This window comes from Symphalangus syndactylus, chromosome 24 (assembly GCF_028878055.3).
Source record: "Symphalangus syndactylus isolate Jambi chromosome 24, NHGRI_mSymSyn1-v2.1_pri, whole genome shotgun sequence".
NCBI lineage: Eukaryota > Metazoa > Chordata > Mammalia > Primates > Hylobatidae > Symphalangus > Symphalangus syndactylus.
The window spans coordinates 23168210-23195917 of NC_072446.2; the positions used below are offsets into that span (position 1 = coordinate 23168210).

General features: G+C 47.0%; 1 protein-coding gene and 1 long non-coding RNA gene across 4 annotated transcripts in view; one reads left to right on the plus strand and one right to left on the minus strand.

Annotated features, from left to right (window-relative positions):
- Positions 1 to 27708, plus strand: part of KCNB1 (potassium voltage-gated channel subfamily B member 1) — a 182212-nt gene that overhangs the window by 94867 nt on the left and 59637 nt on the right. For 2 of the 3 annotated variants that reach the window (XR_010119320.1, XR_008654482.2), the window contains exon 2: positions 12680 to 15331. Coding sequence is in view for 1 of the 3 variants with exons in the window: in XM_055265219.2 (XP_055121194.1) it covers positions 12680 to 14689 (2010 nt within the window). In the remaining 2 variants the exon portion in view is untranslated. Of the gene's footprint in view, positions 1 to 12679; positions 23762 to 27708 lie in introns of those variants that run through there. The other variant, XM_055265219.2, reaches the window with a different exon arrangement.
- Positions 24928 to 27708, minus strand: part of LOC134735817 (uncharacterized) — a 52371-nt gene continuing 49590 nt past the window's right edge. Inside the window, exon 2 of the long non-coding RNA XR_010119335.1 lies at positions 24928 to 25207. This is a non-coding gene — a long non-coding RNA (uncharacterized lncRNA). The remainder of the gene's footprint in view (positions 25208 to 27708) is intronic.

A 27708-nucleotide genomic window follows, 5' to 3' on the forward strand; every position in this document is an offset into this window, starting at 1 on the left:
TGTGACAACACTTGACTAAGGATGCCCAGCCAGAATTAAAAGTAGGTCTCCCGACTACCCAAGTGTCCATTTCACCTCTATATGAATCTCTAGTGAGACTAAACTGCTATAATTTCATAATAGATGAGAAAGATCTATTGTTAAGCCACCAGTAAATCTGGCTATTGTCAAAAAAAGACCACTCACAGAGCCATTATTCTGACATTAGCCAGAGTAGTACCTAACCCCAGCATCTCTCCAGACTCACATAATTAGCTTCCATTAGCAACCCCAGCCACCTTGGTCAAGCTCTCAGAGACTACCCTCCCCAATCCCCTCCTGCCAGACTCAGAGGACAAGGGAACTGGTTTGTGGCCGGCAGAACCTGGGGACACTGTCCTTGCCTAACACTTCCTGCGCTCCTCATTTTTCATTCAATACATTGCTCTCTACAACAGGAATGGACCCATGCCGTTCATCACGGTTAACACTGACAGTTCCTCCCCCACCTGCTCACGTCCTCAGCAAATATAGGGAATTGGCAATCACCCAGGCACGGAGCACACTGTCTCGCATTTCTCCCCTCCAGAGACAAGACTCCTCATCCCCTCTTCCCTCTGCAGGGATCAGTTTTGAGTCTCTCCTCCTCCTCCACCAGAGACCATTGTCCTCAGGTTGGCAGGAGATGGTGACATCACCACCTCCCAGAATTCCCGCCTTTGGAGAGGCTTGTGGGAACCTGGCTGGCCTGTTAGGAAGAGGTTGCCCAACCCAGGGCTTGTTAAGAAGAGTGCAGTTACCTCAGGGAGATGGTTCAAGTGAAGGCATAAGTTAAAAACCAGACCCCAGGATACTAGGATAAGAAAGGTCCCAGGTATATATATTTTTAAAAATAAAGAAGGGCATCAAAGTCTAGTAGACATCAATTTAAACTCTCTCTCTACTACTTTCCTCTTTTTTTTTTTTGACAGAGTTTTGCGCTGTTGCCCAGGCTGGAGTACAGTGGCATGATCTCGGCTCACTACTCTGCCTCTCAGGCTTAAGTGATTCTCCTGCCTCAGCCTCCTGAGTAGCTGGGATTACAGGCATGTGCCACCACACCTGACTAATTTTTGTATTTTTAGTAAAGACAAGGTTTCACCTTGTTGGCCAGGCTGGTCTCAAACTCCTGACATCAAGTGATCTGCCCACCTCGGCCTCCCAAAGTGCTGGGATTACAGGCCTGCACCACCATGCCCGGCCGTCTACTATTTTCTTAATTGTTCCTCTGGACATTTGTTCTCTAAGCCTCAGTTTCCCCAATTATAAAACAGGTGGAGGCACAGCACAGCCTGTAGGATTGTTAACAGGATGAAATGAGATCCTTTATTCCATAGATATGTATTGAGCACCAACTATGTGCTCTAAGGATTCAAGATTGAGAAAAATCAGATATAACCCCTGCCCTCACACTGCTTACAGTCTGCAGAGGTGGACATTACTGCAAAATTGCAACTTGAACAGTGTTATGAAGAGAAGGATAATAGTACTATGAGAGTCTGTGATTGGGATTTGACTTGGTCAGGAAGTTCAAGGATGGCTTCCTTGAACAGGTGATCTTGAGCTAAGAAGGATGAGTAGAAAGTAACCAGGCAGAGTGAAGGGAAAAGCATTCCAGGCGGAGGGAACAGTGTGGGAAAGGCCCCGTGGCAAGAAGATAGTGGAGACTATGAATGACCAAAGGAAGGTTACTGGTTAATGTACCTGAGATGAGGGGGCAGAGAGGAGCATGGAACAAGAGAAGGCTGGAGAATTAGTCAGGCCGGGAGAGACTAAGCGGCTGTAATAATGAGACCCCAAAATACAGTGAGTGGCTTAAACAAGATGGGTGTTATGAGATAGACCAGGAGCTGGCAAACTTTTTCCGTAAAGGGCCAGTCTAGCGCTGAGATTTGCTTCCATCTCAGATCCAAAACAGTTGCTCCAACTCTGCCCAGCACATCTGCCTCCCAGCCAGCAAGAAGGAGGAAAAGGAGACAGGGCTTGTATTATTTCTGCTCACCTTCCGTTGGCCAATGTTAATCACATGGCCACATCTAACTGCAAGGGAAGCTGGGAAATGTAGTCTTTATTCTGGGTAGCCCTGGGTCCAGCTAAAACTCTATGACAATGGAAGAGGGGAAGAATAGATATTGGTGACAGCTAGTGGTCTTTGCAATAGTGGGCCAGAGAGTGGTTTTGGGGAGGCCAGAAAGAAGTCCTGATGCGGCAGGGTGGGGACTGTGCAGGTGGAGAGAATGGAACAGATGCACAGATGTTGGTGAACTTGAATTGATCAGACTTAGCAACCACTATCTTCTTGCCATGGAGCCTTTCCCACACTGTTCCTTCTGCCTGGAATGCTTTTCCCTTCACTCTGCCTGGTTACTTCCTACTTATCCTTCTTAGTTCTTAGCCTGCCCCCTGCAGGCTCCTGTCTCCTGACTCCTGGGTATGGGGAAACAGGATAGGGCAGGGTATAGCAAGTGTGACCCCCATGTTCCTGGCTTGTGGAGTCTGATGCAGATCTTGTCTGGAAAGTTCTTCATACCCTATGGCAGGTGTTGTCTTCATTATCTCCTCAGGTGGGTCAGTGACTGCAAACCCAGCTGCCTGCAGAGACAGATCACAAAACAGGTGAAGGGCCTGTGGCACACAAGAAAGCTGGTTCCCTCTCCCAAGGGGCTGCTGTTCCTTAGCTCCAGCCAGTGGTTGCCACTGGGAATGCAGGTTGAGTGAAGACAAGCATCTAATTTTCCAAAAGAATCTGAAAATCTGGATTTTTATGTAAAATCTCCCAATTTTGAAACTCGGTCAACCAAGTAAAAATAAACTTCCCAGCAGCAAAGCCTCTGGGTTATAAGGGCTAGGGCGCCCTCCACAGTGGCCCTCCATCCTCTTTCCATCTTTGTAACTGTTTTCTTCTCATGGCAAAGCCCTCTGCTTTCGTCCTTTGTTGTACACGTAGAGGATTCCTGTCCCTTTGTGCCCACGAGCGCCCCCTGCAGGCTCCTCACTCCAATGTCTCACCAATCCTCTGCCAGGGGCCCCTGCCAGTAGGGGATGCGGGCAACCCCATCAGCCTGCTCCCAATCCTCTTAATCGGATCTGCACCAGTGACCCTTCTAATTAAAACTCCCCAGCTGTAATCCCCCCTTAAAGCTGGAGGAAGCGGAAGCACCATAAAAGGACCAAAGGTTTGATGGGCCAGTAGCTGCCTCCTCCTACGTCCTTGAAAATGTCTTGGGGAGACCCACAGACCTGAGATCAAGTCTATGGGTCTGGAACCACCGCTTACAAGTTGTGAGACTCTGGAAAATCACTTCATTCTCTGAGCCTCGGTTTTCTTTATTCGCTTGTTTATTCATTTGTCAGCTATATAGGAAGCTCCCATCTGTACCGAAGCACTGTTTCAGGAGCTGGGGACACAGCACTGGACAAGACTGACCCAGTCCGGGCCGTCATGGAGCTGACACTTTAGTGTGGGACAGAAAGGAGAAAACAATTTCAGCTCAGCAGCACCAGGGCTGTGATCAGAGATGCGCAGGGGCTGTGTGAGCTCAGAGAACTGATACACCCCATGCAGACCGGGGGCCCAGAGAGGGCTCGCTGGGGCAAGTGGCCCCAAAGCTGAGGCCTGAATAGGTAGTAGGAACCAGCCAGGAGAAGTGGGCTTGGAGTAGGAAGAAGAATACTCCAGACAGAGGGAACAGCAAAGATCTAGAGGTGGAAGCACCCATGGTGGTGAGTTTGGGAACTGTAAGTGGTTTCTCCAGGATTCAGTGTGGAATACAGTGGGAAATAGGGGAAATGGTCAGGAGAGAGAAGAAAGGTGATCTTAATATAAAACCCAGATCTCTTCATCAGGTCTCATCAGGCCCACCCGGCTCTCCCGCTCTCGCTCATGCAGCCCCAGCCACACTGAGCTTCTTTAGGTTGCTTGATATACCAGGCTTATTCCCACCCAAGGCTTTCATAGGTGCTGTGACTTCTGCCTAGAATGTTCACATCTTTGAGTGACACACACTCCTTATTTTTAAGTCTCAGCAACCAGACACCTCCTAAGAGAGGCCTGCCCTGACCACTCTGCCTCCCGTGGACACCCTAGTGCTTCTGCATCGATACCCCTGGTTTGCTTTTCTCAATAACTCACAGCACCTAACACTATGTGACATCACCTTGCCTCTTTCCTGGTATACGTTTTTGGGTTTTTTTTGGTCTGCCTCTCCCTACCAGCTCCATGAGGCTAGGAAATTTTCTTCCTTATTCATGCAGCACCCTCAGCAACTAGCATAGCAATTAGTAAGTGCTCAATAAGCACATGCCAACTAAATGCACAGGAACTGGAACTTAACTGAGAGAATGGGGAGTCGCTCCAGGGCTTACAGCAGCTCTGTGGCTTGCTCAGCTTCTTATTCTCTCCTGTGAACTATCCATATGTTGTGGGGATGGAAAGCAATGGGCTAACATGGGCAACGTGGCAAAACCTCATCTCTACAAAAAATACAAAAGAGGAGGTTGAGGCTGCAGTGAGCCAAGATCACACCCCTGCACTCCAGCCTGGGCAACAGAGTAAGATCCTGTCTCAAAAAAAAAAGAAAAAAGAAAAAAAAGGCCCAGTGCAGTGGCTCACACCTGTAATCCCAACACTTTGAGAGGCCAAGGCAGGTGGATCACCTGAGGTCAGGAGTTCAAGACCAGCCTGGCTAACATGGTGAAACCCTATCTCTACTAAAAATACAAAAATTAGCTGGACATGGTGGCCTGTAATCCCAGCTTCTCAGAAGGCTGAGGCACAAGAATTGCTTGAACCCGGAAGGCAGAGGTTGCAGTGAGTCGAGATTGCGACACTGCACTCCAGCCTGGGTGACAGAGCAAGACTCTGTCTCAAAAAAAAAAAGAAAAATGGAAAAAGAAAAAAGAAAGAAAGAAAGAAAAGAAAAGCAATGGGCTGCCCTTTATGGAAAGCAACTTTTTATATAACTTTTTTGAGGCTTACTTTACGTATCATATAATGCACACCCATTTCCAGCATACAATCTGATAATTTTTATTAAATTTTACCGAATTGTGCAGCCTTTGCCCTAAATCAGTTTTTAGAACATTTTCATCCCAGTGACATCTTTTATGCTCATTAACTTTTAATCCCTATCCCCCACCCTGGCAACCACTAACATACTTTCTGTCTCTATAGATTTGCTTTATCTGGACATTTCATATAAATGGAATCATATAATAAGTGGCTTTTTGTGTCTGACTTCTCTCACTTATCATAATGTTTTCATGGTTCATCTGTGTTGTAGCATATATCAGCACTTCATTCCTTTTTATGGATGAAGAATATTCCATTGTATGGATAGCTGCATTTCGTTTATCCATTCATCAGTTGATGGACATTTGGGTTGTTTCCACTGTGGGGCTGTTATGAATACTGCAGCTATAAACCTGCATGTTTATGAAGAGCAATTTGCAAGCCCTAAACATTAGGTGCAGCTTCCAGCTTGCCAAAGCTTCTAGTGTTACTGAACAGTGTTGACCGCAATGGGCTGTGTGACCGTGGGCAAGTCGCTTCTGTTCTCTGCTTGAGTTTCCCCATCTTCCCAGCGGGGAGCTTGAGCCCTTTTCTGCATGGACAGTCTGTGACTCATCCACATTCCTGGAACAGCAGGGAAGTGTGCAGAGGCCACGATAAACAGTCCGTAGGCCTCTCTGTGATCAACCACCAGAGCCGACAATTAGGATGAGGAGGGCCTGGCTCCAGCACTCCTGAATTCCACCCTGGGAATCCCCCCCTGCCAATCTCTTCCCCCAGAGGACTAAAGGCCCCTCTTTGGTGCAGACAGGTAGGCTCCAGGATCCAGAACCTCTTCACAGGGAATTTGGGGACAGCCTCCCAGTCTCTGGTGCTGGCTCCTGCCTCTGCTCCCCGGGTTCCTGGAGTTCTGCCAAGCCCAACTGGGCTCAGATCCCAGAAAAGCAGAGGCCTGTCCAGGCCTGAGCTGGGGCCGGGAGGACTCCCAGGTGGTAGCCGGTTCCCCACTCTTGGGGCTTATCCCAGAAACCAAATCAACACAGTCCATCTGGGTCCACGAGCTGTTTAGAGGACACATGCTGCCTTAGGCAGTCACTGGGGTCTACACAGCTACTCCTGGCTTCCAAAAGCAACAGTACAGTGGTTAGGGGTGGGGATGACCATAAATTATCTGAATAATAATTTATTTATTTGAGACGGAGTTTCCCTCTTGTTGCCCAGGCTGGAGTGCAGTGGCTTGATCTTGGCTCACTGCAACCTCTGCCTCCTGGGTTCAAGAGATTCTCCTGCCTCAGCCTCCCAAGTAGCTGGGATTAAAGGCACCCACCACCACACCCGGCTAATTTTTGTATGTTTAGTAGAGATGGGTTTCACCATGTTGGCCAGGCTGGTCTCGAATTCTTGACCTCAGGTGATCCGCCCACCTCGGCCTCCCAAAGTGCTGGGATTACAGGCGTGAGCCACCACGCCCGGCCCTGAATAATAATTTAATAACATTATATATTAAGTGGCTTTTAGGTGAGTGCTCAGTTACCTTCATCTTCATTTCAGAGAAAAGGAAATAGAGGCTCAGAGAGGGGGAGTGGCTTGTCCAAAGCCACACAGCTGGGGAATAATAGCCTTGGGACTCAAACTCAAGTCCAAAACCAGCTTATAAATAAATGTAAAGAAATGTGGAGAAATAAACACAATTAAAGTTTAAAGTCACTGTGCCACTAGCTAAGGGCATTTTGAGTTCATTGAATTTTCATTGCAGTCTTGCAATGATCCCTGTCTTACATATAGGGAAACTGAGGCACAGAGGGCTTGACTTACGTTGGGAAGTTCCCCAGGCAGGAAGTGTGGCCCTCATTCTAAGGGCCTCATTGAGTCTGGAAAAGAAAAAGTTCTTGCAGGTGGGGTCAGGAGGGATGGGGCGGGGAGACCCCCAACACTGCATTACCACACATGCTGTGTGATGCACATTCACACAGACCGATGGCAGGTGTACTCCAACCCTCCCAACCCAACCCTGAGCAGCAGGCACTCCCTCCCACCCCCTACCTTGGAGCCCAGTGGAGCCCCTCCCCCCGCTTTGCTCATTTCCTAGGCTTCCTTGGGCTGAGGGGAGGGGAGAGGGAGGGCACAGTCTCAGGTACAAAAGGGATGCCTGCTTTAGGTCTGTACAATAGCTGGGTGCATAACTCATGCATCTGTTGCCAGAACATCAATTATGTGGGCCTTCCCTGGAGTTGTCTGGGGGTTAGAAACCAAAGCAGGCTTCCCCTGCTAGCCTTTGGGGGAAAATAAGACCGCCCAGCTCTTAAAGGAACAGACTCCCAGGGAACCTATTCCTCCCTGTGCAGGTGCCTTCCTGCCAGAAGTCACCAGACAAGAGCAGCTTCCTGTAGAGCTCAGCCCAAAGCCCACTGGCTGCCCACTGTGACTCACTCTGTGTCCCTAACTCCACAATTGTGAGGGGCTGACTATTGGCATGTCCCAGAGTTTCTCAATCTCAGTAGTGATGGCATTTCAGGCTGGATCATTCTTTGCAGTGGGAGCTGTCCTGTGCATTGTAGGGCATTTAGTGACATCCCAGACCTCCGCCCCCAAGATGTCAGGAGCACCCCTCCCACCAGTTGTAATGACCAAAAATTTCTGCCAAAATTGCCAAGTGTCCCCTAGGAGTAAAAATCATCCCCTTAAAAACAACTAGTATGTCCTCATTTTACAAATAAGGAAACTGAGGCAGTGAACGTTTGGATGCCCAAGGCCATTCCACCAATGAATGGCAAGAGCTAGAATTTCAACTCCAGGACCCACACTCCTCAGCTCAACACAGGAGCACCAAAAAGTGTGCTGCCAAGATGTTATTCCAACAATCACATATTTATTTTGGTGAATATTTAATACATATAGCCCTGGCATGAAAAATCAGCAATTTTGCACATGATTTCCTAGAATAAAGCTAAAATAAAATAAAGAAGGTGAGTGGGCTTTTTTGATTTTTTGTTTTTACCATTAAGGAAAGAATGATACAAGTAGCAAAATACATACAGTATAACGTCAAAACTGAGCGAAGTCCAGGTGCAGTGGCTCACACTTGTAATCCTAGCACTTTGGGGGCCCTGGTGGGAGGATTGCTTGAGGCCAGGAGTTCAAGACCAGTCTGGGCAACATAGTGAGACCCCATCTCTACAAAATATAGCCAGGCATGGTAGCATGCGCCTGTAGTCCAAGTTACCTGGGAGGCTAAGGCAGGAGGATCATTTGAGCCTAGGCATTCGAGCTGTGACTGCACCACTGCACTCCAGCCTGGGCCACAGTGTGAGACTCTATCTCTTAAAAAAAAAAAAATAGCGCAACAAAATGACAATTTAGGGACCCATAAATTCTTTTTGAAAATCATACAGAGAAATAATGGGATGAAAAACTGCACACAGAGGTTATCTCTGGAGTGGGAAGGACACAAAGGAAGTGTCAGTGTTATTGCTGCCTGCTCTGTCTCTCCATTTGGGTGGCGGGTTCTAGGTGTTCATTTGATTATGGTTCATAAATTATATATAAATTAGGTCTATTTTTGTATATATCAAACGTTTTATTTTCTTTATTTTGTTTTTGAGACAGAGTTTTGCTCTTGTTGCCCAGGCTGGAGTGCAATGGCATGATCTCGGCTCACTGCCACCCCCACCTCCCGGGTTCAAGCAATTTTCCAGCCTCAGCCTCCCGAATAGCTGGGATTACAGGCACCCGCCACCACGCCTGGCTAATTTTTTATATTTTTAGTAGAGACGGGGTTTCACCACGTTGGCCAGGCTGGTCTTGAACTCCTGACCTCAGGTGATCCACCTGTCTCGACCTCCCAAAGTGCTGGGATTACAGGTTTGAGCTGCTGCACCCAGCCTCAAACATTTCATTTTATAAAGTATTACAGAATCTTTCTTTTTCAATAGGTGCAAATCAAGAAACTCAAATCTATTTTTTTTTAAACATAGGATGTGTCAGACTTAACTATAGCAAAAAAATCAGAAGTTATGGAACCCCTGAGGCTAGGGAGGCACCACACCTTGGAACATTCCCTTTCATCTTCAGAGCTGGCCCATCAGGGCACCGGCACTCTCTTGCCCCCTGTGGCATCCCCAGTGTCTGGCCTAGTGCCTCATGCAGAGTAGATGACCAAGAAATATTTCCCAGGCCAGTGCAGTGGCTCACACCTGTAATCCCAGTGCTTTGGAGGCCAAGGCAGGAGGACAGCTTGAGCCCAGGAGTTCAAGACCAGCCTGGGCAAAAAAGTGAGACCCCATTATTACAAAAAAAGTTAAAAGTTGGTTGGGCTTGGTTGTGCTCTCCTGTATTCCTAGCTACTTGGGAGGCTGAGGTGGGAGAATTGCTTGAGTATGGGAGTTTGAGGCTGCAGTGAGCTATGATCACACCATTGCACTCTAGCTTGGGCAACAGAGAAAGATACTGTCTCAAAAAAAAAAAAAAAAAAGAATTCTGGTCCTGACCCGTCTACTTCTAACTCCATGAACTTGAGCAACGGCCAACAAATACTTGGGGAGCGCCTGTCAGGTGTCCCACCCTGGGTTAGGTGCTGGGGGCACATAGATAAACCTCAGAACCCATCCCCATCCTCCCAGTGCTCACCAATTCTGGCCAGCAATAAGCACATTCACTCATGTGCACACACACACGCACACATACACACGCACGCACCTGTGATGGGATATGAGTAGTAAGTATCCCCAAGGTATGGTAAAATGGTGAGGAAACCCAAGGATGGAGCAGTCAACCCTGCCTGGAGAAAGCAGGGAGCACTCCAAAGGGAAGGGGTCACATGGGCTGGATTTGAAAAGATGGATTGGAGTTCACCAGACAGCAAGCAAGAAGCTCGGACATGCAGAATTGACCAATGATAGTGTGCGGCTAGAGGAGTGTGAATTTTGAGAACCCACGGCAGGAGTGGCCAGAGAGAGGGGTCAGAATCAAAATGAGAAGGACTTACAACCGTGTGTCCTTACTGGGGATTCATTGCAGGGCCAGAAACCTCTCACACTCACCCATGCAGCAATTGGGTTGACTTACAGGATACAGCAGACAGTCTCAGAACAAGGACAGGAGGCAAAAACCAAGACCGGGCCACCCCGAGGCTGGGTGATCTGAGTGGATGGGGTGATGTGGTCTGAGAGTTCCCCTGTGATGACAGCTGGCATCTATTAGACACTCACCGTGTGCTGCTGGAAGCGGTCTTAGCACTTTGCCTGTGCTAACACATTTCATCTTCACAGCAGTTCTCTGAGGTAGATACTGTTATTATCAGCCCATTTTCTAGATGAGGAAACTGGGGCTTAGAGAGGTTAAATAACTTGCTCAGTGTAAGGAAATGGCAGAGCTGAGGCTTGAACCTCAAACAGGCTGACGCCAGAGCCTCAGCTCTTAACTGCTGCCCTCGGTACCCTGCTATGACCCTCCTGCGGTCCCCACTCCTCCTTCATCTGCACCTTCCCTTCATTTTCTGGCTTCTTTTGAAGGTTCAGCTTTCTTTGTCTTTTTCTTTCGTTTTGTTTGTTTGTTTTTTGAGACGGAGTCTCACTCTGTCGCCCAGGCTGGAGTGCAGTCGTGCAATCTCGGCTCACTGCAACCTCTGCCTCCCGGGTTCAAGCGATTCTCCTGCCTCACTTCCCAAGTAGCTGGGAATACAGGTGCCGCCACTACGCCTGGCTAATTTCGTTTCTTTTTTTTCCCCCCCCTTTTTCTTTTCTTTTGTTTTCTTTCAAGACAGGTTTTCTCTCTCTGTCACCCAAGCTGGAGTGCAGTGGTGTGGTCATGGCTCACCACAGCCTCAACTCCCTTGGGCTCAAGAGATTCTCCCATCTCAGCCTTCCAAGTAGCTGGGACTACACCCAGCAGATTTTTTATTTTTTGTAGAGACAGGGTCTCACTGTGTTGCCCAGGCTGGTCTTGAACTCCTGGGCTCAAGCAATCCCCCCACCTTAGCCTCCCAAAGGGTTGGGATTACAAATGTAAGCCACCATGTCTAGGCTAAGGTTCAGCTTTCTCTGATGTTTTTATGGCATCTCTGTCCCCTACATTTGGGAGACAGTTGCTTGAGGGTTGGGCTTATCATGAAGGTGATTCAAGCCTAGATTCTACTTAACATTTAATTCAGGGACTCACCCTCCCATAACCCACTCACCGCCTGGGTTCCTGAACTCAAATTTCTCAAAGGTAGGTTGGCTAAGCCCCAGTGTATGGATTGGCTCAACCTGGATTTTTTTATCCAAACTTCGTGCTCTGATCAGTGGCAGGCAGGATCAAATGATACAACCATGGTGACCAGGCCCCCCCCTTCCCACTTAGCAGGGGCAGAGGAAGAGAAAGAGAAAATCTACAAAAGCAAGACAGGTATAGGGGACCCAATAGACAGGTTTAGGGGTTTGGATTTTTTCATGAGGGGCCCTGGAGTTTTATTAAGCAAAGGAGTAATGTGATTGGATTTGTATTTTTGGGGAAAAAAAAAAAAAAAAAAAGACCCTCGGAGCAATTGATTACATCTGTTTGCTTTTCTGCACAGTCTGCAGACTGGCCTAGGTTCCATTAATTTCAACATATATCCATTGAGCCCTTTCTCTGGGCCAAGCCTTCTTCTTGATCCAGGGGACTCGAAGGTAGTTAAGCCAAGGTCTTTAGCTCCCAAAAGCACATAGTTCCAATCAGGAGTTAACATGGGCCCAGAATGTCTGTGCCTCCCTAGGAATTACCTGCAAAATCTTGAGTGTCTAGGCATTTTTCTAGCAAAAGGTTAGCTTTCATCTGATTTTTTTTTCCCTTTGTTCTTCTATAGAGACAGGGTCTCACTATGTTGCCCAGGCTAGACTTGAATTCCTGGCCTCAAACGATCCTTCTGCCTAGGTCTCCCAAAGTGCTGGGATTACAGACATGAGGCACCATACCCAGCGGCATCCGATTTTTAACACAGCCTTAAGAGCTCATGTTCTTGGGTCACACAGACCTGGGTTAAAATGCCGGCTCTTCCACTTACTAGCTGTGGAAACCCAAGTGTCCGCATCTGTTCAATGGAGCTAATAGCGCTGAACAAAGTTATTGTAAGAATGAAATGAGCTATTTCATGGAAAATGCCTAGCACACAATGAACACTCAATCAAGGATAGTTATTATCATTAGTATCATCTCTGTGAAGGTAGTTCCCCATCCAGTGTGAGCCACTGGTCTGGATCAGAAGTGAGCAAATCATGGTTCACAGGCCAAATTCAGTCCACTGCCTGTTTTTGTAAATAAAGTTTTATTGAAACACAGCTATGCCCATTCATTTATGTATTATCCAAGGTTGCTTTTATGCTACAGCTGCAGAGTCGAGTCATTGTGACAGAGAATGCAGGGTTTCAGGGCCTATAAAATGGTTACTCTCTGAAAAAGTATGCCTGAACCCTGGGCTTGCTGATAGCTTTAAAACATTTCATTTCTCTGGGCCTTGGTTTCCACATCTAGACAATAAATGGATTACAACAAATTCTCTTTTTGGCTCATTAAATGACTAGTGAGATGTGAAAATGCTCTTGAACATTGAGGAGTGCCCTGTAGATCCAGGATATTATGATGATCATCCTGTGGGTAGGTTGATAACTAAATCCCACTCTCTTCTCCTCACAGATCCTTGCCATAATTTCCATCATGTTCATCGTCCTCTCCACCATTGCCCTGTCCCTCAACACGCTGCCTGAGCTACAGAGCCTCGATGAATTCGGCCAGTCCACAGACAACCCCCAGCTGGCCCACGTGGAGGCCGTGTGCATCGCATGGTTCACCATGGAGTACCTGCTGCGGTTCCTCTCCTCGCCCAAGAAGTGGAAGTTCTTCAAGGGCCCACTCAATGCCATTGACTTGTTGGCCATTCTGCCATACTATGTCACCATTTTTCTCACCGAATCCAACAAGAGCGTGCTGCAATTCCAGAATGTCCGCCGCGTGGTCCAGATCTTCCGCATCATGCGAATTCTCCGCATCCTTAAGCTTGCACGCCACTCCACTGGCCTCCAGTCCCTGGGCTTCACTTTGCGGAGGAGCTACAATGAGTTGGGCTTGCTCATCCTCTTCCTTGCCATGGGCATTATGATCTTCTCCAGCCTTGTCTTCTTTGCTGAGAAGGATGAGGACGACACCAAGTTCAAAAGCATCCCAGCCTCTTTCTGGTGGGCCACAATCACCATGACTACTGTTGGGTATGGAGACATCTACCCCAAGACTCTACTGGGGAAAATTGTTGGGGGACTCTGCTGCATCGCGGGAGTCCTGGTGATTGCTCTTCCCATCCCCATCATCGTCAATAACTTCTCTGAGTTCTATAAGGAGCAGAAGAGACAGGAGAAAGCAATCAAACGGCGAGAGGCTCTGGAGAGAGCCAAGAGGAATGGCAGCATCGTATCCATGAACATGAAGGATGCTTTCGCCCGGAGCATTGAGATGATGGACATCGTGGTTGAGAAAAATGGGGAGAATATGGGTAAGAAAGACAAAGTGCAAGATAACCACTTGTCTCCTAACAAATGGAAATGGACAAAGAGGACACTGTCTGAAACTAGCTCAAGTAAGTCCTTTGAAACCAAGGAGCAAGGATCCCCTGAAAAAGCCAGATCGTCTTCCAGTCCTCAGCACCTGAACGTTCAGCAGTTGGAAGACATGTACAATAAGATGGCCAAGACCCAATCCCAACCCATCCTCAATACCAAGGAGTCAGCAGCACAGAGCAAACCAAAGGAAGAACTTGAAATGGAGAGTATCCCCAGCCCCGTAGCCCCTCTGCCCACTCGCACAGAAGGGGTCATCGACATGCGAAGTATGTCGAGCATTGATAGCTTCATTAGCTGTGCCACAGACTTCCCTGAGGCCACCAGATTCTCCCACAGCCCTTTGACATCACTCCCCAGCAAGACTGGGGGCAGCACAGCCCCAGAAGTGAGCTGGCGGGGAGCTCTGGGTGCCAGTGGTGGTAGGTTTGTGGAGGCCAACCCCAGCCCTGATGCCAGCCAGCACTCTAGTTTCTTCATCGAGAGCCCCAAGAGTTCCATGAAAACTAACAACCCTTTGAAGCTCCGAGCACTTAAAGTCAACTTCATGGAGGGTGACCCCAGTCCACTCCTCCCCGTTCTAGGGATGTACCATGACCCTCTTAGGAACCGGGGGAGTGCTGCGGCTGCTGTCGCTGGACTGGAGTGTGCCACGCTTTTGGACAAGGCTGTGCTGAGCCCAGAGTCCTCCATCTACACCACAGCAAGTGCTAAGACACCCCCCCGGTCTCCTGAGAAACACACAGCAATAGCGTTCAACTTTGAGGCGGGTGTCCACCAGTACATTGACGCAGACACAGATGATGAGGGGCAGCTTCTCTACAGTGTGGACTCCAGCCCCCCCAAAAGCCTCCCTGGGAGCACCAGTCCGAAGTTCAGCACGGGGTCAAGATCGGAGAAAAACCACTTTGAAAGCTCCCCTTTACCCACCTCCCCTAAGTTCTTAAGGCAGAACTGTATTTACTCCACAGAAGCATTGACTGGAAAAGGCCCCAGTGGTCAGGAAAAGTGCAAACTTGAGAACCACATCTCCCCTGACGTCCGTGTGTTGCCAGGGGGAGGAGCCCATGGAAGCACACGAGATCAGAGCATCTGAACTGCCCTGCCTCGGAGGAGAGACTTTTGGGTGAGGTCCAAAGAGGAGAGCTGTTCAGCTTACCTGCCACAGAGCTTTTCTGCATGAACTCTGGAACAGAAAGGCCCTGTAAAGCCCTCAGAGAGAAGAGAGACTCCAGAGAAGGCTCCCTAAGACCTTGAGAGCCATGACAGATCCATCAGCATGAAGTTGGCCAAGCCATAGGGCACAGCACCTCCTTGTAACAACTCTATTGCCCTCTTTGGGAGATGACATGAGTGGAACTCACAGCCACCACTACCACCACTTTAGGCAGGACCGAGGCCACATACTCCCCATTCTCTCATGGCTTTCCATCTCAGCCTCGGAGGGCAACATTTCCAATCCTCCTGGCTTCAGCTGGAGAAGGATGCTGGAACAAGCGGCTGGTGTTGAAAAAGTGGGTTGACCAATTTGGTATTGAATGTTACCCAGCCACCCCTAGGAACACCTATCCATCACCTCCTGGATGGATTCCACTGTTAGACAGCTACAGGGAATGATTGGTCACGGGGAAGTCTCTGCGCCATAAGCCACGATCCCAGCGCAAAACCCTTACTCAAATGTCTTCATTGACTTCAGTATTTCGTAGTACCTGAGATTTTATTTTGAGATACCATCAGGGTGAGTTGCACCACTTGTACTCAATTCTAATTGCCCCCTGGCAATCTGGGAAGGGTTCAGAAGGTGGGCACCCAGCCAACAGCATGAACTCAGAGCATTGTTTTAGGGTTGGAGGAGGAACATGCTTTCTTTACATCACTAGTGTAGACTCAAAAGATATGCAAGTGTCAAATATGCAAAAGAAATAGCTTATTCAAAGAGACTGTGTGTTACTGAAGAACAGCATAAAAATATGATATTTTTTACTTGCAAAAATGAAAGGAAAAAAATACCCCGCATTGAAATGCCCAGTTCAGACTGAATAATTCCTGCTGCAGCAAGGAAAGTACCTACTATAATAGAAATTCTGTTTTGTTTTCTGTGGTTTTCAAGTTAAAATAAAAAGCACTTTATGTTTTTCAAAAATAGGTTCTGTCAGGGACAGTGTCAACATCTTGCACTTTAAAACAAGCACTATTTCCCGTGGCCCAATTGTTGGGACTGTAGTTGGATTGTTGCTACCTGCCTGTTTCTGGCCACCATGGGTAATATTGTGCTGGTGTTACTGTCTGCCATATCAAAGTCTGTGGGCTCCTTCCCTGCCCCTCTGAAGCCTTCCCTTAACCCTCATGGGTCAGGAGGGGTTCTTGCCCCTTGGGTGGGGCCTGTCATGAAGTCAAGTATACAGGAGACATGCACATCTCAAAAGGACACAGTGACAGTTGGACATTGGGTGTTTTACTCTGTTCTCTTTCTTGTCAACCAGCTATTGGTTTTTCAGTGTCACTGTCTGTACTAAAAGCTCAACTCTCCTTCCTGCAGCCATCGATGCAGCCAGTACAGACAAAAGCAATAAGTATTTGTGTGCATCCTGAGTGGTTCTGGTGTATTTCTTGGTGTTGGTTTTCCTGTCCTAGTTTGATGACCTGGCATTGTCCTGCCTGCTTTTAGTCCAACAGCATGGTGTTGTTGGTCGTTCCTCAGTACAGTGGCATTAGGTTGAACCACTGATGGATATAATGCTATAGTGTTGGCTCACCTGTCAGTAAAGATGATATGTTATTGGTCTGCCTGTCTGTAGTACAATGGAACAATGTTGTTCTCTTAATGTAATGTTGATGGATGATGTCCCAAGTACAATAGTGTAGTTCTGTCTATCCTCAATACAGTAACAGGCATATGTCTTCCCAATGGAAGAAAGATAGGGTATTGGTTCACCTAGTCTTAAGTCTCAATCTCATCTGTTGCTGGTCTGACTGTTAGTACAATGACATGATCCACCTCTCAGTACACAAATATCATGGAGCTGTTCTGCCTGCCCTTCATACATAAGGCATAAGGTTGAGCCACCTGCCACACGTATGATGAGATGGGATCATTCTACCACCCTTAAAAATACCTCTTCTCTGCTGTATACAAACCCAATTCATAACACTTCTCAGCATCTCCAGAGACTGGGATCCCCCCAAGAGGGTGCAGTCCTATTCTTTGCCACATTAACAGAGAAAACAAGAACAGCACCCTTCCTAGGTATCTTCAGAGTATTCACACAGCAACTGCAAAGGGACTTAGGGGCAGGGAGAGTGTGAGGTCATCCTGTGCCAGGCAGAGGAAGCAGAACTCCCAAAATACTTTGCTGAACATGCAGTCTGAGCTGGGGGCCTCTTGAGGAACAACTGTGGGACAGTTCTCCGCCGACCATCTCACATGTCTCTTCTTTGTTTTCATCACCATTAATGTCCACCATCAGCACAAATGTGAAAATTCAGGGAAAAAAAAACGCTTTTTGATAAAAGTAAATAGTTGTGATTTCCAATTCAGATATTTTTAGAGCTGATGCTATCTGTAAAAAATAATAATAATAATTATATAGTCTATTTTACATATCAGGAAAGTGAACATGTTTCAATATAGCCATATATATTGAGAAGGAACTTACTACCCTTTCTTCCAATCAAGGCATTTCATTTGTTGGTTGAAGCAGATGAGAAGTGTACAGATTGAAAATGATTTCTTTGTTTTTTTTTAAAAAAAAAAAAAAAACGAAAACCAATTGGTGCAACTCTCCTTGTAACCAAAGGCCCTTTCTGCCTTCTGTGGTCATGTAGGACCTGGCCCTTCCTTCCTTGTGTATTTTGTCCAACCTTAAAGTAGCATTTTATTGAGTCACTTTTGAAGGACGAATTCAGAAGTATCATTAAGAACCTACCTTTTCAGGCTTCATAGCCAGAGTCCTATAGAGTTCTTATAGAAACAGAATAATTGAAATTCAGCATATACTATGCTTAGAAAGTATTCCATTTGGGTTTGATTGGGTTTTTTTTTTCTTTTACTTGTGTGTGTATGTATTGGGGGAGTATAGCTTTTATTCCGTGCTCAATTCGAAATAGAGTATAATAAGTTTTCCTAGCCCATCCACCCGCTAAAAAAGAACATATCCGAATTTTAATATGCATACACCCAAACTGTACCTATGTACGTGAATATACACGCACTGGGAAATCTACCTAAGAGTCTTCACTGAGAAGTTCACTTGATAGAAAGGTCTTGATAGAGAAGAGAAGAGGAAAGCAATGGTCTGAAGGCAAATCCTGCTTTAACTTGGTGGTCCATTTCCCATTCATTCCTGAACCAATGAGAGCAGAAAGAAACAAGTCAACCCAAACAAGCAAACTAGGGGCTGGATGCGGCGGATGGTTGCTGGTCAGTTTGGCGAATTCACTGAAACTCATCAAGAACCCAGCTGAACTTGCATTCCAACTTCCACCATTGTCAGAAAGGGCTAGGGACCAGGTAGCTGTGTGTCCCAATCACACAGGGGAGAGTCTGCCACCGGCGGTGAGAGAGGTGGGGAAGCTTTGGAGGAGACAGTATATTCACCTTTTTATCTTTGGGTAAAAGAAACCAACAGGACTTTGGTGCAGTAGATTTCTCAGTGCCTTCTTTAGGAATTCTATCTTAAGCACACTTCAAGGGGAAAGAAAAAAGGAGGAGAGAACATTTGTTCCCGTGAAGTCCCTTTCTCCAAAGGACTGGGGATCAAGAAGGAAGAAGAGTACGAAGGAAAAACAGCAAAATCCTGAGGAGGCCATTTCTTTTAACCCACCCAGCTTGCCCCTGAAAACTGCTGGTGATACAAACTTTTTCAAACTGACTTCCAGCTTCTCCATGTGTCTTGGTAACTGTAGCCTCGTCTCTGCCTTTTCTCCTAGTAAGATCCATGTTTCTAAGGAGAAAAACAAAACAGTATTCTCTTCTGTAAAACTGTAATGTATTGTTGATATTTGTAACTATTGTATATTTCTGTCTTGCTCCAGTCCCAGCTGGAGTGTCTAGTTCCATGGACAAGGGGATATTTAAAATTCACCACGGACAAGGGCCACTAAAGCCAGGTCTCTATCGCTAATCTCTCTCCTTTTCTTATTTCTCTACCAACTAATCTCAAGTAACAATACCCCAGGCTTTTTTTCAGCCTCAATTCAAGTAACTTTGAATCAAAACAGAGCAAGGCAAAAAGGCTCCGGATATGCTTCTTTGGGAAAGGACTTTTTCTGTAGCTGCAGAGTGGGCAGGAGGGAGAAGGGGCTCCCCTGAGACCCTGGCAGAACAATGGAAAGCTTCCAGCCTCAAGCTGATGTTTCCTCACCTATCACTGCTTATAGGACAGCATCCAAATGCTTTCATGTCGCTCAGCCCAGGCAACCCAAACCAGTCCTGGCTACACCCAGAAATAAGAGTTACCTCTGAATTTTCTGTTGCCATTTTTCTGGCTCTAGAAGTCTCTGATGCGCGACTATGTCATAGAATGTCCACGCATCTCAGAGTAGTCTATTTTTCTGTTCAGATAAAATATATATATATGTATTTTTAGCAAATTTATAATAGGGCAATTGAGTCTAATTTCTTCTTTTGTAATACAGAACAATTAGGAGTTTCATTGTTGGTCACTATCGTAGCTGTTGTTTTCCGGTCTTTTGCAGTTCCTACCATTGTCCCTCGGGCTGTTTGGGTTTTCTTCTTTTTGATTCTGATTTCTTGAGGATGGGGAAAGACTTTGGGGTCTGACTTCCTTGTGTAGGCATTTCTTGATACTAGGCCTGGACTCTGTCAATGCTGTGACTTTCCTCATTCAGTTCTGTGTGTTTCTCCCATTCGTTGTTCTTAAGAATCCAGGGCATGAATGCAGGAATGAGACCCAGGGAAGCAGAGCTACAGATGGCCCTCAAAATCAGGATGGGATGTGGGCTGGTTTCGCTTATATCCCACACCCCTTTAGGGATCTGAAGGGACTGAGTTTTCTCATCCCCAGAGATCTTGGAACCAAAAATCTCATGCAAGCAAACTCATCACTGGCATTTCTGAGATCCAGAACACATGCGAGTCCCTCCTTGGCTGGGCTGCTCCCACATGTCCAGCACCCTGTCGGCCTGTAATATCAATCAGATCTGCAGGTCAGAGCTTTTTCAGGTTCTCATGAACCTCACAAGAACATGCTGGGCCTCCGATCTCACTGACTTGTTTATCGGTTCCTTGTTTCAATCTGTTTATTTTTTATTTTTTTTTTGTTATTATTATTTTGAGACAAAGTCTTGTTCTGTTGCCCAGGCTGCAGTGCAATGGCGCAATCTCGGCTCACTGCAACCTCCTCCACCCAGGTTCAAGTGATTCTCATGTCTCAGCCTCCTGAGTAGCTGGGATTACAGGAGCGCACCATGACGCCTGGCTAATTTCTGTGTTTTTAGTAGAGGCAGAGTTTCTCCATGTTGGCCAGGCTGGTCTTGAACTCCTGACCTCAGGTGATCCGCCTGCCTCGGCCTCCCAAGGTGCTGGGATTACAGGTGTGAGCCACCACCGCACCCAGCCCATTTCAATCCATTTCTAACAGCTTCACCAAAAAACAGTGGCCAGAGACCCTTGCAGCCAAACCCTGAGAAGAGATGTCCCCAAATCTGCTAGCTCATCTCCCCTTCCCTTGCCAGCTGCCTGGCTCCATAGAGCAGGAGGTGTGTGGCAAGGACAGGGGCAGTTTTCCAGCTTCCACCTATCCAGGCCTCGGGGGAGTTTTTGGACTGTCCTGATAATTAATTCCAGATGCAGTTTTCAGCCCTGGGTGGGCGGAGGACATCTCACTAGGCAGGATCTTCAGCAGAAAGTGATTCTCCATCCGTCAACTCACGCAGGAAGATGAAGAAAGCCCAGATAATCTCCAACTTGCATTCATTTAGGTTTTGGTATCCCACCCGCCTCACTGTCAGCTGCAGGGCTCAGGTCTCTGTCTGGAATCAGAAATTTGAGCCAAATCGGGACCCTCAGATGGCAGTGAGCCATCCCATCGGATAACTCCCGAGAGGAAGCCAACTCAAATATGAGTTTTATTATTCTGGACTATGACCCTGATCAGAGTTCTCCTGCCCCAAAAACCTCTAATAGTCTGGTTTGAACCAGGGTCAAATAAAACAGACAAGATTTTTTTTTCCTTTGTACAAGAGCAAAAAAACAAAACAAAAAAAAATGTCTGCCAGTAGTTTCCTGGGTTTGATGCCCAGATAAGCAAACACTGTTGCCTATGGCTGTTGCTGTTTTCATCAAGAAAGAGGTTATATAGTTCGCATTTCCATCCACTCTCCCTGATTTTATCTTAACCTAGAATTTCTCCTGAACTTCCCCAAATGCCAACTTGAATTGGGGTGGGGCTCTGTTAATCAAGGGAACGCTCATCTTCACTTATAAACCGAATTCTCTGTTCCTCCCTCCAAAGATCCTGAAAAGATCTGCTAAAGGCTGGCCAGGATGGGGTAGAGTGGGTCAGCGCACCTGAAGAAGAAAACCACTTAGCTGCCAGCTGGCTGTATGCAAGTTCTCCGAAAATTTCTATTGTATGAAAGGGATGGGGTCAATTGCAGCTCAAATTAAGGAAGCCCTCCTAACAGGCTGGGTTGTCTGACCATGGAACTCAATGCCATGGTGGACAGTGAGCTCCCTTATATCACAGGTGTTTAAAGAGAGGCTGGCTAGATGGTGTAAAAAATGGGCATTGCAGACGGGCCCTAGCATTGCATGGAAACTGGGCTGAACAACCACAGAAATTCCTCTTTGTTTCTTGGTGTGCGTGTGTGTGCGTGTGTGTGTGTGTGTGTGTAGGTGGTTTCAACACTCTGGATATAAGCTGAAGCCACTGAGGCAAAGGCATGCAGCACAATTAGCAGGAATGCAACTTCTGGGCTTTGGAGCTGTCAGACGGGGTGTCCAAGAGACAAGTCTGCTTCCTTCCGGCTCCTTGTCTTGGAACATTTTAATGACTGTCAGTCACCAATCCAACCCATCCCCAATGGCCTACCAGGTACCACATTGGGATGAGACTCATGCTACCCTTCCCCAGGCCAGCCAAGGAGCAATCCACGCTGTCCCCCATCCCTGGCTGGCTGTCTTATGGTGCTTCAGCCCCTCCGCCCAGCTCCTGTGCCCTCATGAGCCTGGGGCTTTCTGTACAAAAGATGCAATGATATCTGTTCCCCACTAGCCATCCCCACAATGAACAACTGCCCAGGCAATAGCAAATGGCTCCATTCCAAAAGGGCTTGTTTTTCTGGTAAATCAGAGATCCCACTCAAGACCTTTGAAAGTCCCCATCGATGAAAAAAATCCAGAAGGGTCAAACGAGAAAGGCAGCTTTTAATCCAGTTTCACAGCAAAACCAGGCTCTTGGCTGCCTCCAAGCCGAATGCCTGCTCTCCTGCAGCTGTGGCCTCCATCCCAAATCAGCCTGCATACTGCATTCTCCACGGAAAGCATTTGACAAGAGAGGGTTCATGTATGGTGGATTGGGAGGAAGTGAGACTTCAACCTTAGGATGAACCCAAGACCGGTTTGTCTTTGGTTGTTTTAGCATGAGGTTGGGCAGGATGATATGTTTGGGTGGGTAGAATGAGCAGCCGCCTTCCTCTGAAACCAAAATAAAATAAAAACCAGTTTTCAAGATTCCTCCCAACTCCTCACTGGAGGCTCTGCCCTGCAGAATCACTCAAGTTGCAACAACACAAGGAGGCAAAAGTAGGATAATTCATGAAAATGTAGGAAACTCCCAATTCCGTCCCATTACGACGCCCTCAAGGGCCTTGCAGGGATCTTCCCGTACTTCCTGCTTCCCTGATCTGAACCAAGATTGGAAAGAGGCAGGCAGCAGAGAAGATGCCCAAGAAACTCTGACATCTCCACAGCTTGGCTCTGCCCGTTGGGCTTCACTGGGGTTTGGGCCTCCCTCTTGGTTGAGCTGAGTGTGCCTGAGTGGGTGGGGACAGGGAGGATTCTCCAGGTCTATCTTGATTTCAATCCAAGGTCAAAAATTGAGAACCTTATTTTCTGCACCAGGAACTCAGGGTTATCCCGAACCTATGCCCTTGGCACATGATGGTCATCCAACCTGTGTTTTTGTGAGTGAGTGAATGTGTGACTGCTTGGCCCCTGAGTGGATAACTGGATGCGTGAATGTGTGAGTGAATGGGGGAGTTAATGAATCCCTACCTAACCGTGAAGAGAAGAAAAATAAGGAGCCCCGCTCCCACTGAAACCCATAACTGCCCCATCAAGGTCTTCTGTTCTTTGACTCAAGATGACATCTCAATTTGATGCTTGTAGGCCCCAAGCTGATAAGGGCCACAGCCCTCTCAGAGCCACACTTCCTGGGGGCCCACAGGGCAGCTCCGCCCTCCTTCCTCTTCCCCTACCCTGCATTTCTCAGCCTCATGTTCTATTTTAGCTCACACACGACCCATGGGGGGACCACCAAGTGGTTTTCCAATGGACTAAGCCAAGGGTTCGAAGTTGGGACTTCCCTTGGTCTGGGACTTGCTGGGGCAGAAACATAGGAGCCAACATCTGGAAACTGGATCGCATTCCCTGAGCCATGGGAGTCCAGCTGGATATTAAGACCAGCCTGCCCTCCAGCTTTTAGAGCCGAAGATCTTTTTTCTGAGCCCCAAAGCCGTCATGATAGTATGCCCCCAGATCCCATCAGCTAAGACCCTGTCTCTCCCAGGAACCCGTCGTGTGAGGTTGGGGCTTTTCTGCCAGTAAAGCCATTCTGATCACCCAACCCTTGACAGGGGCCAAGCCAATCACATTAGCCATAAATGACCAATGTCCTCAGCCACTCTTTTCTCGGGGGTGCATTCGTGGGTCCTATTCATCTCTCGTCAGTTAACGTCTCTAGTCCTTCCCATAAAGGTGAAAATGAGCGTTGCGCATGTGCGCAACACACACACACACACACACACACACGCAAACAAAAATCCCAGTGTCTTTTTATGCATGTGGTGAGATGAAATTGTGATCTTTGTGTGACCTCCAGCTGCTGTCTTGTCTTGTAAAATATGTCCAAATGTTTAAGAATTTCTAAGCAAATGGTCCCTTAATGAAGTCTGCAGAGTTCAATAAAAGGTATGGATAAAACAAGCCTGGTGGAGTTTATTTTTTGGAGGGCACAGGGAGGCAAGATGGGAAGCACTGTAAGGGGACTTGAATCAGGGATCCTGTCTCCAGGTGGCATCAGCTTTTTCTCTTACCCCCGGAAGAGGGAGGACATGAAAATATAACTGGCTTTTCACCCCCACTATGCAAGCCAGTGGTAACCCATCCTACATGATATTCATGAATCAAAGTTCCAACTCTGGTCATTTAGTTCGCATGTCAACTGTGCCTGGGCATCTCATTAAAAACTGTCTTACAATAGAAGGTATAAGCTCAAATGACTACTGGGGCAGAGCAGGTAACATAAATGAGTAAAGCAATTTAACTAAGAGACATAAGGGGGTGGTGGTGAGTGTGGTAAAAAAGAGAACACACGCCCTGTCTAAAGGGGTGAACACCATTCATCTCCAGCTGGTTGTTACCCCATAGGGATGTGGGCCCAGCAATATTAGATCTTTCTAAGAGAAGTCAGAAATCTGGATTTTCACAGGAAATACCCAACTTTTAAATGTTAGCAACTATGGCTGGGCATGTGGCTCACACCTGAAATCCCAGGACTTTGGGAGGCCAAGGCGGAGTTCGAGACCAACCTGGCCAACATGGTGAAATCCTGTCTCTACTAAAAAATAAAATAAATAAAAAATAAAAATAAATAAACATTAGTGACTAATTCCATTTTTTGTAGTCCTGTACTGGCCAAATGAAATATATCTGTAGGCAGACCAGAGCCCATAGGCTACCTTTCTGTGATCTCTGCCTTACTGATAGGGCTCAAAGATTTCTATATTTGTTTTGGGGAGGTTTTTTGTTGTTGTTTTTGGAACATAGTCTCACTCTGTTGCCCAGGCTGGAGTGCAGTGGCACAATCTCTGCTCACTGCAGCCTCCACCTGCCGGGTTCAAGCAATTCTCGTGACTCAGCCTCCAGAGTAGCTGGGATTATAGGCACGTGCCACCACACCTGGCTAATTTTTTGTATTTTTTAATAGAGACAGGGTTTCGCCATGTTGGCCAGGCTGGTCTTGAACTCCTGGCCTCAAGTGATACACCCGTCTCAGCCCCTCAAAGTACAGGGATTACAGGCATGAGCCACTGTGCCCAGCCTTCTGTATTTATCTACTGCTGTGTAACAAATTACCCCCCAAACTCTAGCAAGTTGAACCATTTATTATCTCATGGTTTTTGTGGGTCAGGAATTCAGGAGCATCTTTAGCTGAGTGGTTCTGGCTAGGGGTCTCTCACAAGGTTGCAATCAAGACACCAGCTGCAGTCCTCTGCTTCACTGGGATGGAAGACCTGCCTCTAAGGTGGCTGAGGAGGCTTCAGTTCCTTACTGGCTGTTGGCGGGAGGCCTCAGTTGCTCACCATGTGGACTTCTCCGTAGGGCTCTTGAATGTCCTCACAGCATGGAAGCTGGCATCCCCCACGGGCACTGGTCCAAGAGAGAGGGGTAAGGAGAAAGGCACAATGCATCTTGTGGCCTAGTCTCAGAAATCAGAAACCATCACTCGCACCAAATTCTATTTGTTAGCAGTGAGTCACCAAATCCAGTTCACACTTAGAGAGAGGTAATTCTACCTCTTGGGGAAAAAGGATCAAATATTTTGTGGACATATTTTAAAATCATTACCTTTCAAAAGCCCATTGAGTGAAAAGAGTAGTTTCCAGACTTTAGGATTTCATACCCTAGTAAAAAAAAATTGTTATTCTTATTTCTCTAGAGATGTGGTCCCACTCTGACACCCAGGCTGGGGAACAGTGGTGCAGTCTTAGCTCACTGCAGCCTCGAAATCCTGGACTCAAGCCACCCTTTTGCCTCAGCCTTCCAAGTAGCTGGGACTACAAGTGCCTACCACCATGCCCGGATAATTTTTTATTCAGCTTAGGGAAGTGTATAAGCCTTGCTGACATTTTATTTTGCCAAGTAAAGATGTGGAAAAAATGACTATTATGTACTATATATTATCTTAGTAAAACAAAGGATATATCAAACCCATAAAATATACAATCTCAGAATAAAGACCATCCTGAAAAAAAAAAACTTCTATTCTTCTTTCTTTCTTTTTCTTTTTCTTTCTTTTCTTTTCTTTTCCCTTCCTTCCTTCCTTTCTTTTCTTTCTTTCCCTTTTTCTTTCTTTCCCTTTCTTTCTTTCTCTTTCCTTCCTTCCTCCTTTCTTTCTTTCTTTCTTTCCTTCTTCCTTTCTTCCTTTCTTTCTTTCTTGAGACTGAGTTTTACTCTGTCACCCAGGCTGGAGTGCAGTGGCATGATCTCGGCTCACTGCAATCTCCATCTCCCAGGTTCAAGCAATTCTCCTGCCTCCTGTAGCTGGGATTACAGGTGCCCGCCACCAGGACCGGCTAATTTTTGTATTTTTGGTAGAGAGGGGGTTTCACCATGTTGGCCAGGCTGGTCTCCAACTCCCGGCCTCAGGTGATCTGCCCTCCTTGCTCTCCCAAAGTGCTGGGATTACAGGCGTGAGCCAACACACCCGGCCTTATTATGTTTTTTTAATAGATCAAACCTTCTCAAATTCAGCACTACTGACATTTAGGGCCAGCTCTTGCTCTGTTGTGGGGTCTGTCCTGGGCACTGTAGGGTGTTTAGCAACATCTCTGACCTCTACTCACCAGATGCCAGTAATACCTCCCCCCAGTTGCAACAACCAAAAATGTCTTCAGAAATTGCTAGATGTCCGCTGGGGGACATCACCTCCAGTTGAGAAGAGGCACAAAATCTCAAATCCAAAAGGTGCAATGAAAAGTGAAATTTCCCTTACACCCCGGACCCCCGTCCCCCTGTCCCTAGAGGCCACCAGTTTCTCATGTATCCTTCCAGAGATCATTTTTGCAAACACACACACACATATACATATACCCGATGTGTAGCATGCGTGTGTTGTTTTGTTTTGCTTTGTTTTATTTTACCCAATACAAATAGTAAGAGTGCCATACACACTGCTCTGCATCTTGCTTTTTTCATTTAATGTATCTTGGAAATCATTCTGTATTAATACACGAAGAGCCTCCTCATTCTTTCATAAGCCTATATTGTGTTCTATTATACGTGGTAATTGTCAGTCTCCTACTCCCGAACGTTCAAGTTGCTTTCAACTTTTGCTGTAACAAACAGTGCTGAAATGAATGGCCTGTCAGCCGTTCCTCTGGGCTCTGCCTTCAACATAGATCTAGGATCTGCATTTCTTGCTCCTCCACTGCTGCAGCTTGGGGCCAGACCACCATTGTTTATTGCCTTCATATTGTACCATGTCCAGACCAGCTTCCCTATTTCTGCCCTTGATCTTTCAGGTTCTTCTCAACATAATGGTCAGAGGGGTCCCGTCAAGCTGTCAGTCTGATCATGTCACTTTGCCATCAAAACCTTCCAAAGGCTTTCCGTCACATGTTAAATAAAGTCCGAAGTCCCTGGCTTGGTCTGCAAATACTTACATCCACTGGCTCCTGCATGCTTCTCTATTTCATCTCCCACAACTCTCACCCAAGGGTGCCTGCTCTAACATCCCAGTCTCCCCACTCTTTCTCAGACACACCTACTGTGGACCCACCTAATGAAGTAGCCACATTCTGATCCCCTTCCAGTCCCCTCTACCCTCTTTAATCTGTGCACAGAGCACTGAGATGACCGGCCCAAGATCACCCACCTAGGAAGGGGCAAAACTGAATTGTTTTTTTTGTTTGTTTTTTTTTTTGAGACAGAGTCCTGCTCTGTCGCCCAAGCTGGAGTGCAGTGGTGTGATCTCGGCTCACTGCAATCTCCACCTCCCGGATCCAAGCAATTCTCCTGCCTCAGCCTCCAGAGTAGCTGGGATTACAGGCATGCGCCATCATGCCCAGCTAATTTTTGTATTTTTAGTAGAGATGGGATTTTGCCATGTTGGCCAGGCTAATCTCAAACTCCTGACCTCAAGTGATCTA